At 48.4% G+C, this 15,744-nt stretch overlaps 1 protein-coding gene across 4 annotated transcripts in view; it reads left to right on the top strand.

The window, feature by feature from the left end:
- Window positions 1–15,744, top strand: part of Als2 (Amyotrophic lateral sclerosis 2) — a 170,949-nt gene that overhangs the window by 77,706 nt on the left and 77,499 nt on the right. For all 4 annotated transcript variants that reach the window (XM_075876972.1, XM_075876973.1, XM_037427255.2 and 1 more), the window contains one exon: window positions 9,004–9,162. In XM_075876972.1, coding sequence (XP_075733087.1) covers window positions 9,004–9,162 — 159 coding nt within the window. The remainder of the gene's footprint in view (window positions 1–9,003; window positions 9,163–15,744) is intronic.

The raw sequence follows: 15,744 nt of genomic DNA, 5'->3' as shown, positions 1-15,744 counted from the left end.
TACCTCTTTCAGGTAGAAGGGTACATATTGCAGCTTCGAAGGGTTGTCCCACTTGTTGCTTGTGCCTACCTTTTCAAATGTCGACAGCCAATCTTCTACGTCTTGCTCATCAGTACCGTCGAAAAAAGGTGGATCACGCTCGCGTAGCGCAGTGGGCACGATGACCATCGGAGGCTGGGTCGTACCTTGCTGGGTGTTTTCTTCAGCCATGTCTGGGATGGCAGGTAGTTTCCTGTTGCGGAGTTCCAGGTTGAGTGACCCGGCACCTCCACCACTCTGAAACGGAGTTTATTGGCATAAGTAGTACTTGCACAGCAGGTCTATTGATGCAGAAAGCGGGCGGCAGCAACCGACGCAGAAATCACAACGCTTGGGGGAACAGCTCGGGCTACTCTCGCTAAAGGCGTGACCCACTGCGGCACATATCTTCTTCCTCTCTACAGTCCTGAATTAAATTAAGCTGCTTTTGTCTGATTAAGAAAGGGCTGGGGCGTAAGAATGCACAGGATCCTCATCAGGGCCACCACTGTAGCCTGGCGCCTGCTTACCTATTCCTTTGTATTTGGCATCCTTCGTAATTTATTAAAACAAAGAAGCTCACTTGCACAAATTGCATCATTAACCCTTTGTATGTTTGCCTATATTTTTGACAGGATGATATAAAAACCAGCTGTGGTATATTGGTGTAAACTACAAAGCAATACTACGATAAAACATTTTATAAGAATCACGCCAGTAGTTTACTTTAAAAAAGTGGGACATATATGTCCCACTGATTTTGTGAGAGTGTTTTCGAAAAGTCTGAAAATACTGCCCCACTTTCTCATGAAGCTACCATCTGGCAAATGAATAAACGAGTATTTTGGGTGTGAAACGGTCGAAGCAAGTGACACAGAGCACCAATTCTGAATGTGGGAAGAAAAAAACCGTGCTGACCTCGTTCCAGCAGTCAAACACCATCTGCACCTGCGGCTCTTGTGAGCCTTCGTAGCGCATTTTCTTTTAAAGCTTACTTCACTGCATGCACAAACCATTTCTTTATCTATTTGGCTGTCCTTTCTTTGACCGTTTAAATTGTTGAATACAGCTGTTGTCCCCTAGTATGTGCCTACTTTTCAAAAGGTGTATGATAGGCCGAAAAAAAGTCACAATTTCACCACAAGGGTGAAGTAATGAATGTGATAGCAAGAAATTGTAATGTTATACTAAGTCAAAACTCTCTTGGATTCTATGAAATGCTGGTGTAAGAGAATATGGCTGCTCCAGGGACATTTTTCGCACTGTCTTTTCGTGTTAAGAGCGCAGCACAAAAGAAGGTATAAGCTGATGGCTGCCTAGATAGCGAGATTGCGTGCACGCCAGCGATCACACCCGTAAAATCAAAGTTCAGAGTTGCTGCTCGAGCAAACCCCCTCCTCTCAAATCTTTTCCATGTTCGTTAAAGGGACACTGAAAACAACTATTATTTCGACGTTGATTGTGGAAATAGCGGTCCACAAGCCTCGTAGTGTTACTTTTGTGCCAAGGAAGGGCCTATTTTGAAATAAAATTAAGTTTTAGTGGTCTGCATCGGGTTAGCGTACTTCAAGTTACCCACCGCAAGAAGCGGACCGACTGGACCGATTGACGTCACTGTTGCCGTGCACAACGTTGCTTGGCTTTACTGCGCTAGTAGCAGCACACCGAAAGCAGCGAGAGCCACAGCAGCAACAACGGCCAATGATCGATTTTCTGCCATTGGCTTCGAGATCGCAGACGTTTTTTGGTTGAACTGCGCCCCGCTAGATGGCACCGCATGTCCCTTGTAACCACGCGAAAATTGAATTTTTGAACCACTCGCGCCACTCCCCATAGTAACGTCCAGCGGTTATTTTTTCTATGAATCAAACAGAAACAAATAAGCAGCATTTTATTGCGTCTCTTGATGCACGGAAGGTTCTTTGTTTAGTGTAGCTAGATCGTTTACAAATGATTAATTGTAGGCGGTCCGTCTGATGTCATCGGACTCATTTTGAAAATGTCCTGCTGCGGCGCATGTGTTCCTGTGCATATACCTTAATTTCTCGGTAAGTAAGGCACTGTTATTGATAATATTGTCGTTTTAGATGTTGTCATTACATTGAGCTTTCATTCTGAAGTAAATTGTTATTTGACTTTAGTGTCCCTTTAAATATGCACAGGGCGTTTCCTCTCGGCTTGAGTATTCAATGGCTGGTCTAATGGGGGGGGGGCTCGATTTTATCGCATGCTCCCTCCGAGCGATGATGGAGATAGGCCGGCTCATTTGATCTCTGCTTCAGCTGTATTCATCGCCCCCGCTTGCGCGCTATTTTCTACAGATAGAACATATTGCCGCGCGTATGATCCAGTGGTGGCGACAACGAAGCAGCGCGAGTGTCCTTGGCCAAGGGCAAAAGATGAAGAAGTCGTTGGAGTCTTTCCTGTGATTGATAAAGCATATTTGTTTGAGGCGCTTTGTGTGCTTGTCGATCCCGGGTCGTCACACTGGTGGAGTTGCTGGGTAGTGTTCATGCTTAGCACCCCTTCGCGGACCTGACATGTGAGCCTGGAATCGTTACACCCGTCGACACACCAGTCCACCGTTTCAGTCGCCGTCTGCGATGCCTGGCTCCCGAGCTCAATCCCTTGCCAGAAACTGCCAGCAATCGCTTGCCTCCTTCAGCCACCATGGCTACTATAGCTTCATCGCACATGACACTTCAGTATCCCATGATTCCTGACTGCTTTCAAGGTGAGACCTATGAAGACTCCCAAGACTGGCTGGACCAGTTTGAACGCTGCGCTAAGTACAACCTGTGGCCCACCCCAGAAGACAAACTTGCGAATGTGTACTTCTACCTGAAAGGCAACACCCAGACGTGTACATCTACAGGGAAAGAAGTATGGCTACGTGGGACGACTTCTGCAACCAGTCGATTCACACTTTTACTAGTCTCGACAGAAAGAATGTGCAACGTCTCTTGAAAGCTCGAATTCAAAAACCAAATGAGAGCGTTGCTATGTTCGCCGAGGACATGACCCGTCTTTTCGGCAGGGCAGATCCTGAGATGCCTGAAGACTCGAAGCTGCAATATCTAATGCGAGGCGTGCGCGAGACGTGATGGAGCAACTGTTTGCTGGGCTTGTGAGGAATCCACCAACCACAGCAGCCGAGTTCACGAAAGAAGCCACAGCTATTGAATGGGCCCTACAGCAACGGTACCGCCAGCAGAACTCGGTCAATTTTTGAGCGAGTAGTCTCGTTACGACTGCGGCGAGCCTCTGCGACAACGACGGGCCTCTGCGGGAAGTCATCCGGGAGATTTTGAGGGAGGAGCTTCGGCAGCTTGGTTTAATTCCAGCAACCGAACCGATGCCAGCATTGTCTTTTGTCGCTGATGTTGTCCGGGATGAGGTCCATCAGGCTCTCTTCATCCGGCTATGATGATGTGCGACGACATTTTACTTATGCTAATGCAGTCCAACACCTCGTTGTCGCGCCTTTGGCACAGCAGACTCCAATGACTAGACCACCACCAATTCTGCAAACACAGCCACTCTCAGTGCCGACGACTTTCCCAACCTCATCGATCTCGCCGACAAGACGAATGCCGTTTAGCCAAAATTTGAAGCCCACAGCGTGGTTCAATAGTGAGTCCCCGCTTACCTACCAGCATCGGAAAACCGATTTGTGGCGTACCGCTGACCGTCAACCGGTATGCTTTCATTGTGGCAAATCTGGACACATTTACAGAGTTTGCCGTTATCGCGACACTCAGTACTTGATATTTCCTCCTATGAACACACTCCTATAAACACTCCGACACTTTTATGAACACACCGCTGCAGAATCCAATGAGGCCCGGGTCACATTCTCCATCTCCTGCGCGGGGCAGTTTACCTAATCGTCGCAGTTTTGCCGACGTCACCAGGGGCATGTCTCCTAGCCCGTGACGGGGAAACTAGACACGGCGACCTCAGGGGGAGGGGATTGCCAATAATCGAACTTGCGAACAGCCCCCATTGCAGACATATGACAGCTCGAAGCCACCAAGGCCGAAGACGACAGCAACGACTAATCCGACGAATGGAACAACTGCCGGCGTAACCGATGTTATCTGCGCTGACCTCGTCGTTCACATTGACGGCCACCAAGTGACGGCTCTTGTGGACACCGGCTCCCACTTTTCTATAATAAGCCTACAGCTAGCCGACAGACTAAGGAAGGTAAAGATGCCATGGCACGGACCCAATATAAGAACGGCAGGAGGTCAGTTGATGACATCAGTGGGAAAGTGCACAGCCCAACTCTTCATCACCGGTTCCACCTTTGTCACCACCCTCGTCATTCTTCACAAGTGCTGTAAACAGCTCATTTTAGGAATGGATTTCTTGCACGAATACGGGGCTGTGATTGACATCCGTGACAGAATCGTGACGTTTGCTATAAGCTCAGACGCTGCTACAGATGAGGAACACCAGCCACCTCGCTTCCGTATTGCTGATGGCGACGTCATACTGCCGCCACGAAGTTGTTCCCTCGTATCCGTGCACTGTGACATCTTATAAAACGGTACTGGCATCTCTGAACACATCAAGGAGCTCGCATTCACTAGCGGCATTTCTGATGCCAGGGCTGTCATCACTGTTATTGACGGATTCGCTGAACTTTTATTGACAAATTTCAGCAGAGAACGCCGACACATAGTTAAAGGCACGGCTATTGCCTATTTCGACGAACTTTCTCAAACAAAAGATTGTCATTTAGGGGAGGAAGTAGCAGCGTCTACTATCACTACACTGATACCTGCCGACATTGGTCCAACGTTATCTCCCATTGAGCGAGACCGCCTTCTCATGCTGATTGACAAGTTCCACTGCTGCTTCTCATCCACATCAAGAGTTGGTCAAATGGCACTGACGAAACACTGCATCATCATGGATTCTGACACCAGACCCATCCGGCAAAATTCTTATCGAGTCGCCCCAAAGGAGCGTGAGGCAATTCAAAAACAGGTGAAAACGATGCTAGAAGATGGTGTTATTCGGCCATCTAGCAGTCCTTGGGCATCACCTGTAGTACTCGTCAAAAAGAAGGACGGCAGCTTGCGTTTCTGCGTCAACTACTGGAAGCTCAATCAGATCACAAAGAAGGACGTCTACCCTCTGCCGCGTATTGATGATTCATTGGATAGACTACAAAACGCATGCTACTTTTCTTCCATGGACTCGAAAAGCGGCTACTGGCAATTGAAGTGGATGAGAGAGATTGTGAGAAGGACCGCTTTTGTTACTCCTGATGGACTTTATGAATTTCAGGTACTTCCTTTCAGTTTGTGTTCGGCACCAGCAACATTTCAGGGTCTCATGGACACGGTTTTGTCGGGACTTAAGTGGCAAACCTGCTTGGTGTACCTCGAGGATGTAATTGTCTTTTTGGCGACTTTCGAGGAACACTTACGAAGGCTCGAAGCAGTTTTTGAACCAATACGCTTGGCTGGTCTTACTCTAAAACCTGAAAAGTGCCACTTCGGCTTCCACAAACTTCAATTCCTGGGTCATGTCGATAGCAGCCAAGGGATCCGACCTGACCCGGATAAAATTGCCGCCGTGGCGAACTTCCCGACGCCATCAGACAAAAAAATCAGTGCGACGTTTTTTTGGGACTCTTTGCCTATTACCAGCGGTTTATTGCTAATTTTTCGCACATCGCATGGCCATTGACACAGCTTACTCGGGAAGGTATCCCCTTCAGATGGGGCGAAGACTAACAGCAGGCATTTCACGAGCTTCATCAGCGCATGCAAACACCCCCCGTACTGGCCCACTTCGATGAAGACGCGCCAACAATACTTCATACAGACGCTAGTAATGTGGGTCTTGGAGCAGTGCTCGTACAGTGTAAGGACAACAACGAAAAGGTGATCGCCTACACTAGGAAAAGGTGATCACCTACGCGAGGAGGACGCTGTCCCTAGCAAAAGCTGACTACACTACTATGTAGAAAGAGTGTCTTGCAATGGTATGGGCAGTCGTGAAGTTTCGTCCTTATTTGTACGGCCGCCCATTCACCGTTATAAGCGATCACCACTCTCTCTGTTGGTTAGTCAACTTGAAAGATTCGTCTGGCCATCTTGCACGATGGAGTCTTCGGCGCCAAGAATTTGACTTCACTGTTGCCTACAAGTTGGGAAAACGACGCACCGATGCCGACTGTCTTTCTCGGTCTCCTGTTGAGACGACATCCCCAAACAACAATGACGACAACACGGCCTTTCTGGAAATTGTGAACACTGCCGCCTTTTCTCAACAGCAGCATGACGATGCTGAACTGCTACCACTCATAAATTACCTACAAGGGCAAACGAATAGCGTGCCGATGTTATTTGCGAGAGGGCTGCCGTCGTACTGCTTGCGAAATGACATTCTTTATAAGAAGAACTTTTCACTCGCCGGCAGCAGCTACTTGCTGGTCGTTCCTTCTTCGCTTCGCCGTGAGGTACTGCAAACCTGCCATGACGAACCTACCACTGGTCACTTGGTTTACGCAAGAACATTGGCGAGGATAAGGCAGAACTATTACTGGCCAGGACTTGCCGAAAGTGTCAAAACTTAGGTGTAGGCATGTCTAAATTGCCAGCGTCGCAAGCCACCATTCATCAAACCAGCTGCAGCCTGTCCGAGTGTCGGCGACAGGGTTTGCACAAATTGGCATGGATTTTCTGGGCCCCTTCCCAAAATCTGCCACTGGAAACAGGTGGATAATCGTCGCCATGGATTACCTGACCTGATACGCGGAGACGGATGCTCTACCACGAGCAACAGCAGCTGAAGTGGCACAATTTTTCATTGAAGCCATCGTTCTAAGACACCGTGCTCCCGCAATAGTCATCACCGACAGAGGTACTGCGTTCATGGCCGAGATTTTGGACGCCATTTTCCGGCTAAGTGGTACAGCTCACAGAAAGACAATGGCATATCATCCCCAGACCAACGGGCTCACCGAACGCCTCAACAAGACAGGAGACCACTCGGAAGACACCCTTCTGTCTCCTTTACGGACGCGAGGTTACGACAACGTTGGACGCAATGCTCTCCTATGAAAATGATGGTAATGCGACGGACGCCGAAGAGTTTACCCAGCTCGCAGAAGAAGCCAGAGAACTTGCCAGGTTGCGAATCACCATACAAGACGACGATGCCAAACATTACAACCTCCGGCACAGACCCGTCATATGCAACGTGGCCGGCAAAAGTATGGGTCTGGACACCTATTCGTCAGCGTGGGCTCTCCAAAAAGCTGTTGGGAAGATACTTTGTGCCCTACAAGGTTCTGCGACGCATCAGTGACGTCAACTACGAGGTTGTTATGAATGGCGTGCAGTGTTCGAAGCACCGCAGACATTCACCAGAAATTGTCCACGTGCTTCGGATGAAACCTTACTTTCAGTGACTAACTGTGCAGTTTTGATTTCGCCTTGCTTCTTGAATGTTTAACATCGGGGCGATGTTTTTTTTTTTAAGGGGGAATAATGCCACGCGTATGTGCCAGTGGTGGCGATAACGTAGCAGCGCGAGTGTCCTTGGCCGAGGGCAAAAGAAGAAGAAGTCGTTGCAGTCTTTTTTCTGTGATCGATAAAGCGTATTTGTTTGAGGCGCTTTGTGTGCTCGTCGATCCCACGTCGTAACAATATGATACGGGGGATATCTTATCAATTTGCTTTTAATAAAGGACATGATGGTGATGGCAACAGCACAAAACCTGTCGAGACTGTCTAATAAATAATTGCTATTGTAACACAGTACTATTTCCACGCTCTAATATCTGCAATTACACGGAGGGAGGAGTATGGCAATTTCACAGGGGTTCATTTCAATGCATTAATTGGTCAAGTTATTGTGCAAATTTACTAAAAAACCTGATGACTAGAATTTATAATCATCACTCTGAAAAAATCCAGCAAAAGAGAAAATTATGTGGCCTTATGATTGACACCTCTTTTCTATTTGAGGAAAAGAAAAAAATCAAAAGTTAACATGAAAAATTGATCTGTAGTGCTACTTCTGCCTTTAAAATATATGTAAGAGGAATTTCCTTGAGGTTACTAAGACTTGGATAAGATGTGAGTGGCTTAGCTTTGCGCTAAATGCGATGGGTTATGTGGAAGAAAACTTTTTCTTCAGATGAAAAAGTGAGATGTATGTGTCACACATTTGCTCAAACGGTTGAATATGCTGCAAAGCATGGTTTCAAGTTTATTTTACTGCATATGCAATGCTATACAAAGGAAATGCAGCCAAGCATTTTCCTTAGCTTAGTACACGCACTCAACTTCTTTGGAGCTCTTCATTGTCATTTCACTTGAAAGATAGAGCTTCAGTATGTTGCTTGCAGAGTAATAAAAATTATGTGCTTGAATTTGCTCCCTGTGGGGGCCATGTCTCCCCCCTGCTCCCAGTGCACAACAGCTGGTAATGCATGAAAGCAGTTCTGGTGTGTGCATGGCTTTATCATTTTCCCCAGTCATAATATAAATGAGTAGTGGTTTTTTAAGAATGTATAATTATTTTTTTCTGGCAATAAGGCTTCGTTGAGTATATGACTGCATTGTTTATATATGTAAAGTTTCTTTATGTCTTATTTAGCATGTTGTGTGTGCTTGACATTTAGTGGAAAACTGTCATGGCCTGATGGTCGCAAGTACACGGCCGGTTCAAGAATAACTTGCAACATGGTGAATTTGCTCCATATGGGGGCCATGTCTCCCCCCTGCTCCCAGTGCACAACAGCTGGTAATGCATGAAAGCAGTTCTGGTGTGTGCATGGCTTTATCATTTTCCCCAGTCATAATATAAATGAGTAGTGGTTTTTCAAGAATGTATAATTATTTTTTTCTGGCAATAAGGCTTCGTTGAGTATATGACTGCATTAGATTGGGCTTGTTTATATATGTAAAGTTTCTTTATGTCTTATCTAGCATGTTGTGTGTGCTTGACTTTTAGTGGAAAACTGTCATGGCCTGATGGTCGCAAGTACACGGGCCGGTTCAAGAATAACTTGCAACATGGTGAAGGTGAATACATTGTTCCTGGAAATGGAGGAGACACAGTGTTTCGGGGCACTTGGAAGAACGGAAAGCTTCATGGGCTTGGTAGTGCCAGGTTTGTCTGTTTCTTGTTTTTTTCGGTGCGCATTGAGTGTTGGTTAGCTTTACTGCTCTCTTAGAAAGACTTTTGCTTCAATGCTCCTTTTCCATCACTTTTGTATAAACCATCACTTGTATATTAGTGATTACCACTGTACGAATTATGGGATTAGCTAAAAAATTGAGCATAAAGCTATTTTGATATTGTCACGGGGTCGTGACGCGGGTGAAGGGAGCAGGCTGGGTGTTCAGGTTAAACGGCTAATTGGGCCGAACTTGTGGTCATGTAAAAGGAAAAGGTCAGATTACAGCAACACACTGGCACTGATGTTTTGGGACATTAAATACTACATATCTATCTATCACTGGTACTTATAGCAGGGAACAGAGCGTTGACAAGCTCAACTGACAAGCTGCGAAACGCAGCCGCATTTATACATGTGTCCTCGAATATTCCAGCCTTATCGTCTTCATCTAAGCTCTAGAATAATCTCGAGTGTCGTGTCTTGTGGGCGTGTCTTGTGGGCGTGTCTTGTGGGCGTGTCTTGTGGGTGTGTCTTGTGGGTGTGTCTTGTGGGTGTGTCTTGTGGGTGTGTCTTGTGGGTGTGTCTTGTGGGTGTGTCTTGTGGGTGTGTCTTGTGGGTGTGTCTTGTGGGTGTGTCTTGTGGGTGTGTCTTGTGGGTGTGTCTTGTGAGTAATCTTAACAAAACGATCTACAATGATGATGAACCTTCTTGAACCAGGAGGCACAGTTTGCATTGAGCATCGCTGACCCATGCTTTCTGGGTGAAAACCAAGTCAAACAAAAGTGAAAATAAAAAAAACATGCATGGAAATATGCTGGGATTGTTCTTCGCAGGTAGTTTTGATTAGAAAACAGTTTGTCTTAATTCTTTAAATAAGTTAATGTATTTGAGTTAACGTGATTTTAAAGGAATACTGAACAAAATTTTTGGTGCCTAGAGTTTCAGCATAATTGAAAGAGTTTCGAGGCTGAAATCGGTTGACACAACTTTGTTTTCAGTCAGAAACTAGCGGAAAAGAATAACTTTAAGGCATTTGTCACAAACTGTCGTGTCAAGTAGTTATGTCACGAACTACAAGAGGTGACATTTCATTCACGAGAAACGAGCGTGCCAACTATGCTAGTCATTGTCCGGATCAATCCACCGGCTCTGCTCTCATTTGGTCCATAGAACCAGCGTGAATGGCACCAGCAGCGAACATTGTTCCTAGATGGGGGCACGTCTCAGTGACTTTGTTGAAAGGGGACAGTAGAGTGTAAAGGAAAGGGAGCGAAAGGGTGGTCGTAGGACAGGAAAACATGCTCTTTGCTTTCGTCGCTGGCTTGCTTGATGTCACAGCCATTAATGTGCAGTTCTGTGCACTCACAGTGCTTCACTCTTTAGAATATGCGAAATAAACTCTGTTTATTGGAGTATTCCTTCACCCCTTTCAGGGGTCACGCGGTGCATAATACGGCAGCACCTAACAAGAACCAAAGTGTTGTCGCTGTACATGTACGCCACTTCCTCTATGTGTAAAATGCGCGCCTTTTCCGACCATTTCTTTTGCTTGGCATGTGCTGCCACACTTTGGCAACGGAAAACTTTTCACGTGCCGATTTTTCTCCATTTATTTTTTATTTTTTCTTCTTCGCATGCACACCCTAGCACGTTCACAGTTCGGCTGGTTTGAAACACGCCTTTCTCTATCCTTTTTCTTGCTTGGCATATGCTGCCATGCTTTGGGAAACTAAAATTCTTTTCATGCGCTGTTGTCTTTCCATTGTTGCTTTTTTTTTATGCTCCGCAGGGTGACGCGCCGGCAGTCACTTGCACATTCGAGCACACCCGCAGTGCAGCTCATTTAAAATGCGTGCCTGTTCGATAACTTTTTTTTGCTTAGAATGTGCTGCCACGCTTCAGGAAGGCGTGCAATTTTTTCATGCGGCAATATCTCTCGAACTTTTTCTTATGTTTTTTCTAAAGTGGCGTGGCAGCTTTCCCTAGCGCATCCGAATGTGCACACGCGGTGCGGCTGGTTTCGGTTTCGTCATTTGGGTGGTTATTGCTTCTCGGTTCTGCAAAGCTCACCGCTGTCTGTTTTACCATGTCTGAAAGGGGTGACCGCTTGTGATTCTCTCGTTTATTCCTCCCTAGGTCGCGATCACATGTTTCTGTGTGGCACTAAATTATGCAAACTGTGCTGCAGTGGTTGTGTTTTTTGTTTCGGGGACTCGGAAAAACTAACTCCACCTTGTTGCGATAAGACATATTGCCACGTTCCATTCCTCAAGTTTTGTTATCATCCCAAAACACTACATTCTCAGCGCAAACTGCGCCTGCAGTTTTCGAGAAGCTTCCAGACTGTAGTAGATCATTTCAGTAAGATCGCGCCCACTCTGCGAACTGTACAGATTATTCTGGAACCTACGCCACCGCCAGCGATAACGCTAAAACATACGACGGCAAGAGTATAAATGCCGACGCGCTTCGCCACTTGTCAGTAGTTGATCGACGGCCGACGCTCCGTTCACTGCTATCTGTGCAAGACTGCTATTGTAATCGAACTTTCCGTTTACCGGGCACAGGTTCGCCCAAATAAGCAGTTAAATCTCAACATAAAGTCTCCTGTCTTCAGCCACGTCACGACCCCGTGACATCTGGTGGAGGTGCTGCTTCGTTCATGTACCGGACGCTCCCGTAAAGCCGTGAACCCAGCCCACGTCGTGGAGAAGACACCGACGCCAACCAGGAGCAGCGAACAAGCCGCCGACAGCAAGGGCTACCACCGTAGTACGGGCTTCTACAAGACAAGGTGCGGAAGACCAAGGCCATGACCACGACTGCAGCGACAATGACAACCGCAGCGTCCAGCCCACGATGGTCATGCATCAACCCAGGGAACCATCAATTTTTCATGGGTCATCGTTCGAAGACCCAGAGTCCTGGCTAGAAACAGGAACGTGTGGCCACCCTCAACCACTGGGACCATGGCGAAAAGCTCCGTCGTGTGTTCTTCTATTTGGAAGACACCACAAGGACCTGGCTCGAAAATAGGGAGTCCATGCTCCGAACGTGGGATGTTTTCTGCGGCGCATTCCTGCTAACGTTCACGAGCGTCGCTCGCAAGGAGAGGGCCGCTGGTTTATTTGAGACCCGGGTTCAGCTACCAAATGAAAATGTCGCTATTTTCACAGAAGAAATGACCCACCTATTCCGTCACGATGACCCAGACATGCCTGAGGAGAAAAAAGTTTGTTTCCTCATGCGAGGGGTTAAACAGGAGCTCATCGCGGGACTGATGAGAAATCCACCGAACACCATCCAAGAATTTGTAGCCGAAGCGACCACTATCGAAAAGACCCTGGACATGCGCATCCGACAGTATAATTCTCGCCTGACTCCAGAATGCAATGCTGCTCAAGCCAGTAACTCCGAAGACCTGCGTGAAACGATCCGAGCGATCGTGCGGAAAGAACTGCGCAAGCTGTTGCCTTCGGCGCAGCCTCAAGTGGATTCGATCGCCGACATTGTGCGAGAAGTTCAGCAATCGCTTCGAATTCCCCAAGCACCGCTGCCCGAGCTGGAAGCTATGAGCTATGCCGCTGCAGTGCGCCACAACGCTCCTCCCCGTCCACGCCGAAACGCTGCGCCATTGCACTTCCTTCAACAGACGCCACCGCCGCCACCACCCCCCACCGACGTCATACCGTTCGCCAGCCGCCCAGTGCAGTGCGCCGAGGAAGACTGACGTCTGGCACACCCCTGACCACCACCCGCTCTGCTACCACTGCGGCGAGGCCGGACACACATACCGCCGTTGCCAGTACCGATAGATGGGACTGCGTGGCTTCGCTGTCAATGCACCGCGTCCACAGCCAGGAGAACGGCCACGTGACATCGCCGACTACCTGACAGGAACTCAGTGGACACCACGAAGCCCTTCGCGTTCGCCGTCGCCCAGCCGCCGCACGTCACCGCACCACCGGCAGTACTTTGGCCCAACGCAGGACCGGTCTCTTAGCCCGTATCTAGGAAACTAAGGGCAGCAACCGATGGAGGTGCGGTTGCTGTGCGACGAACTACCGAAGATCCTCCGACGATGACGATGCCGCGACGGAGCTTTCCGAACACAACGCCAACCAGGCAAAGCCCTGACGGCGAAACCTCACTTACCGAAGGTGACCTGACGACGCAACATGGAAGCAGCGTAACAAGCCGACGCAGCCGTGACCCGACGCCACGCCCTAACTGTAATACGAGATGGCGAACTAGCGACCTCAACGTTCTTATGGACGGCCACAGTGTGAACGCTCTCGTCGATACTGGAGCCGACTACTCCGTCATCAGTGGGTTGTTCGCCGCGAAGTTAAAGAAAGTTAGGACAGCTTGGGAAGGCCATGAAATCCGCACAGCCAGAGGTCATCTCGTAACGCCTGCAGGAATCTGCACAGCGAGAGTTACCATTAACAGCCGTGTTTATCCTACAGACTTCGTAGTCCTACAGCGTTGCTCGAGAGATGTCATCCTTGGCATGGGCTTCTTATGCCTCCATGGTGCTGTCATAAACCAAAAAACAAAGTCGATAACGTTATCCACAGAAGAAGCACTACTGCCGCGTACGCCGTCAGGAAACCATGCCTTGAATGTGCTGGAAGAACAAGTCACCATTCCGCCTCGCTCAAGCGTCATTATTTCAGTTAGCGCTCCTAAATCACCTGACTTGGAAGGCGTCGTTGAAGGCAGTCAGCATCTGTTGGTCACCCGAAATATTTGCGTCGCAAGAGGAATCGCAGAGCTGCGGGGAGGCAAAGCAACGGTTATGCTCACGAATTTCAGCAATGAGTACAAACATGTGAACAAAGGAACAACGGTCACATACATTGAAGAAATTGTCGAAGCCACCAGTGCCTTCGCCCTCGCCGATTCTGCGGAACCTGCTCAGAGGAACCAAGCCCCTCCCATAGCTTTCGATGTCAATCCCAGACTTCCGAACCATAAGCAAGAACAGCTCAACGCCCTGCTCCTGCAATACGAAGATTGCTTTTCGTCGTCATCAAAAATTCGGCCGACCCCAATCACAAAACATCGCATCATAACCGAAGAAAATGCCAGACCACTCCGTAAGAGTCTGTACAGAGTTTCGATGCGAGAACGAGAGGCCATGAAGAGACAAGTTGATTAAATGCTGCGGGATGACATCATCCAGCCGTTCAAGAGTCCATGGGCGTCCCCCGTGGTGTTACTGAAGAAAAAAGATGGGACCCTACGTTTCTGCGTCGATTATCGCCGCCTGAACAAAATCACAAGAAAGGACGCGTATCCTCTCCCACGAACAGATGACGCACTTGATCAGCTCCATAACGCCAAGTATTTTTCGTCAATGGACCTCAAGACTGGCTATTGGCAAATCGAAGTCGACGAAAGAGACCGAGAGAAGACGGCGTTTATAACACTGGACGGCCTCTTCGAGTTTAAGGTGATGCCCTTCGGCCTTTGCTCAGCGCCTGCAACTTTTCAACGCGTTATGGATACAGTACTGGCAGGATTGAAGTGGCAGACTTGCCTTGTGTACTTGGACGACGTCGTCGTGTTTTCCTCGAGTTTCGACGAGCATCTTCGGCGCCTTGAAGCTGTACTTCAAGCCATCAAGATGTCCGGACTCACACTGAAGCCAGAAAAGTGCAGATTTGCGTTCGAGAAGCTCTTGTTTCTGGGGCACATTATTAGCAAGTCTGGAGTTCGTCCCGATCCACGGAAAACAGCCGCCATCGCCGACTTCCCGCCACCCACTGACAAGAAGGCGGTGCGCCGATTTCTGGACCTGTGCGCCTATTATAGGCGGTTCGTGAAAAACTTCGCCCGCATCGCTGATCCTCTCACTAACCTTACCAAGGCCGACATGGAGTTCAAGTGGGAAACGCCGCAGGAACACGCTTTCTAGGAGCTTAAACATCGCCTAACGACGCCTCCGTTACTTGCCCATTTTGGCGAATTCGCCGAGACAGAAATACACACTGACGCAAGCAGCGTAGGTCTTAGTGCCGTTCTTGTGCAGAGGGCTGACGGACTTGAAAGGGTTATTAGTTACGCCAGCCGATCGCTACCCAAAGCAGAAGCCAATTATTCCACAACAGAAAAGGAGTGCCTCGCCACCATCTGGGCTACGTCGAAATTTCGCCCCTACCTCTACGGCAGGCCCTTCAAAGTTGTGAGCGACCACCACGCCTTGTGTTGGCTAGCCACCTTGAAGGACCCTTCAGATCACCTCGCACGATGGAGCCTGAGACTTCAAGAATATGACATTACTGTCATTTACAAGTCCGGCAAGAAACACTCCGACGCCGACTGTCTTTCTCGTGCGCCTGTCGACCAACCACCACCCGACGACCCGGATGACGACTGCTTCTTGGGAATGATAACTACCGACGACTTCGCTGAATGACAGCGGGACGACCGGGAACTAAAGGCTCTAATAGAATACCTCGAAGGCAGGACCGCCGAAGTCCCGAAGGTATTCAAGCGCGCACTTGCATCGTTCTTCCTGCGAAACGGTCTTCTACAAAATAAAAACTTTTCACCGCTTCGAGCTA

This window comes from Rhipicephalus microplus, chromosome X (assembly GCF_043290135.1).
Source record: "Rhipicephalus microplus isolate Deutch F79 chromosome X, USDA_Rmic, whole genome shotgun sequence".
Classification (NCBI taxonomy): domain Eukaryota; kingdom Metazoa; phylum Arthropoda; class Arachnida; order Ixodida; family Ixodidae; genus Rhipicephalus; species Rhipicephalus microplus.
The sequence above is the reverse complement of the archived record's forward strand: the minus strand, read 5'-3'. Positions and strand labels throughout refer to the sequence as shown.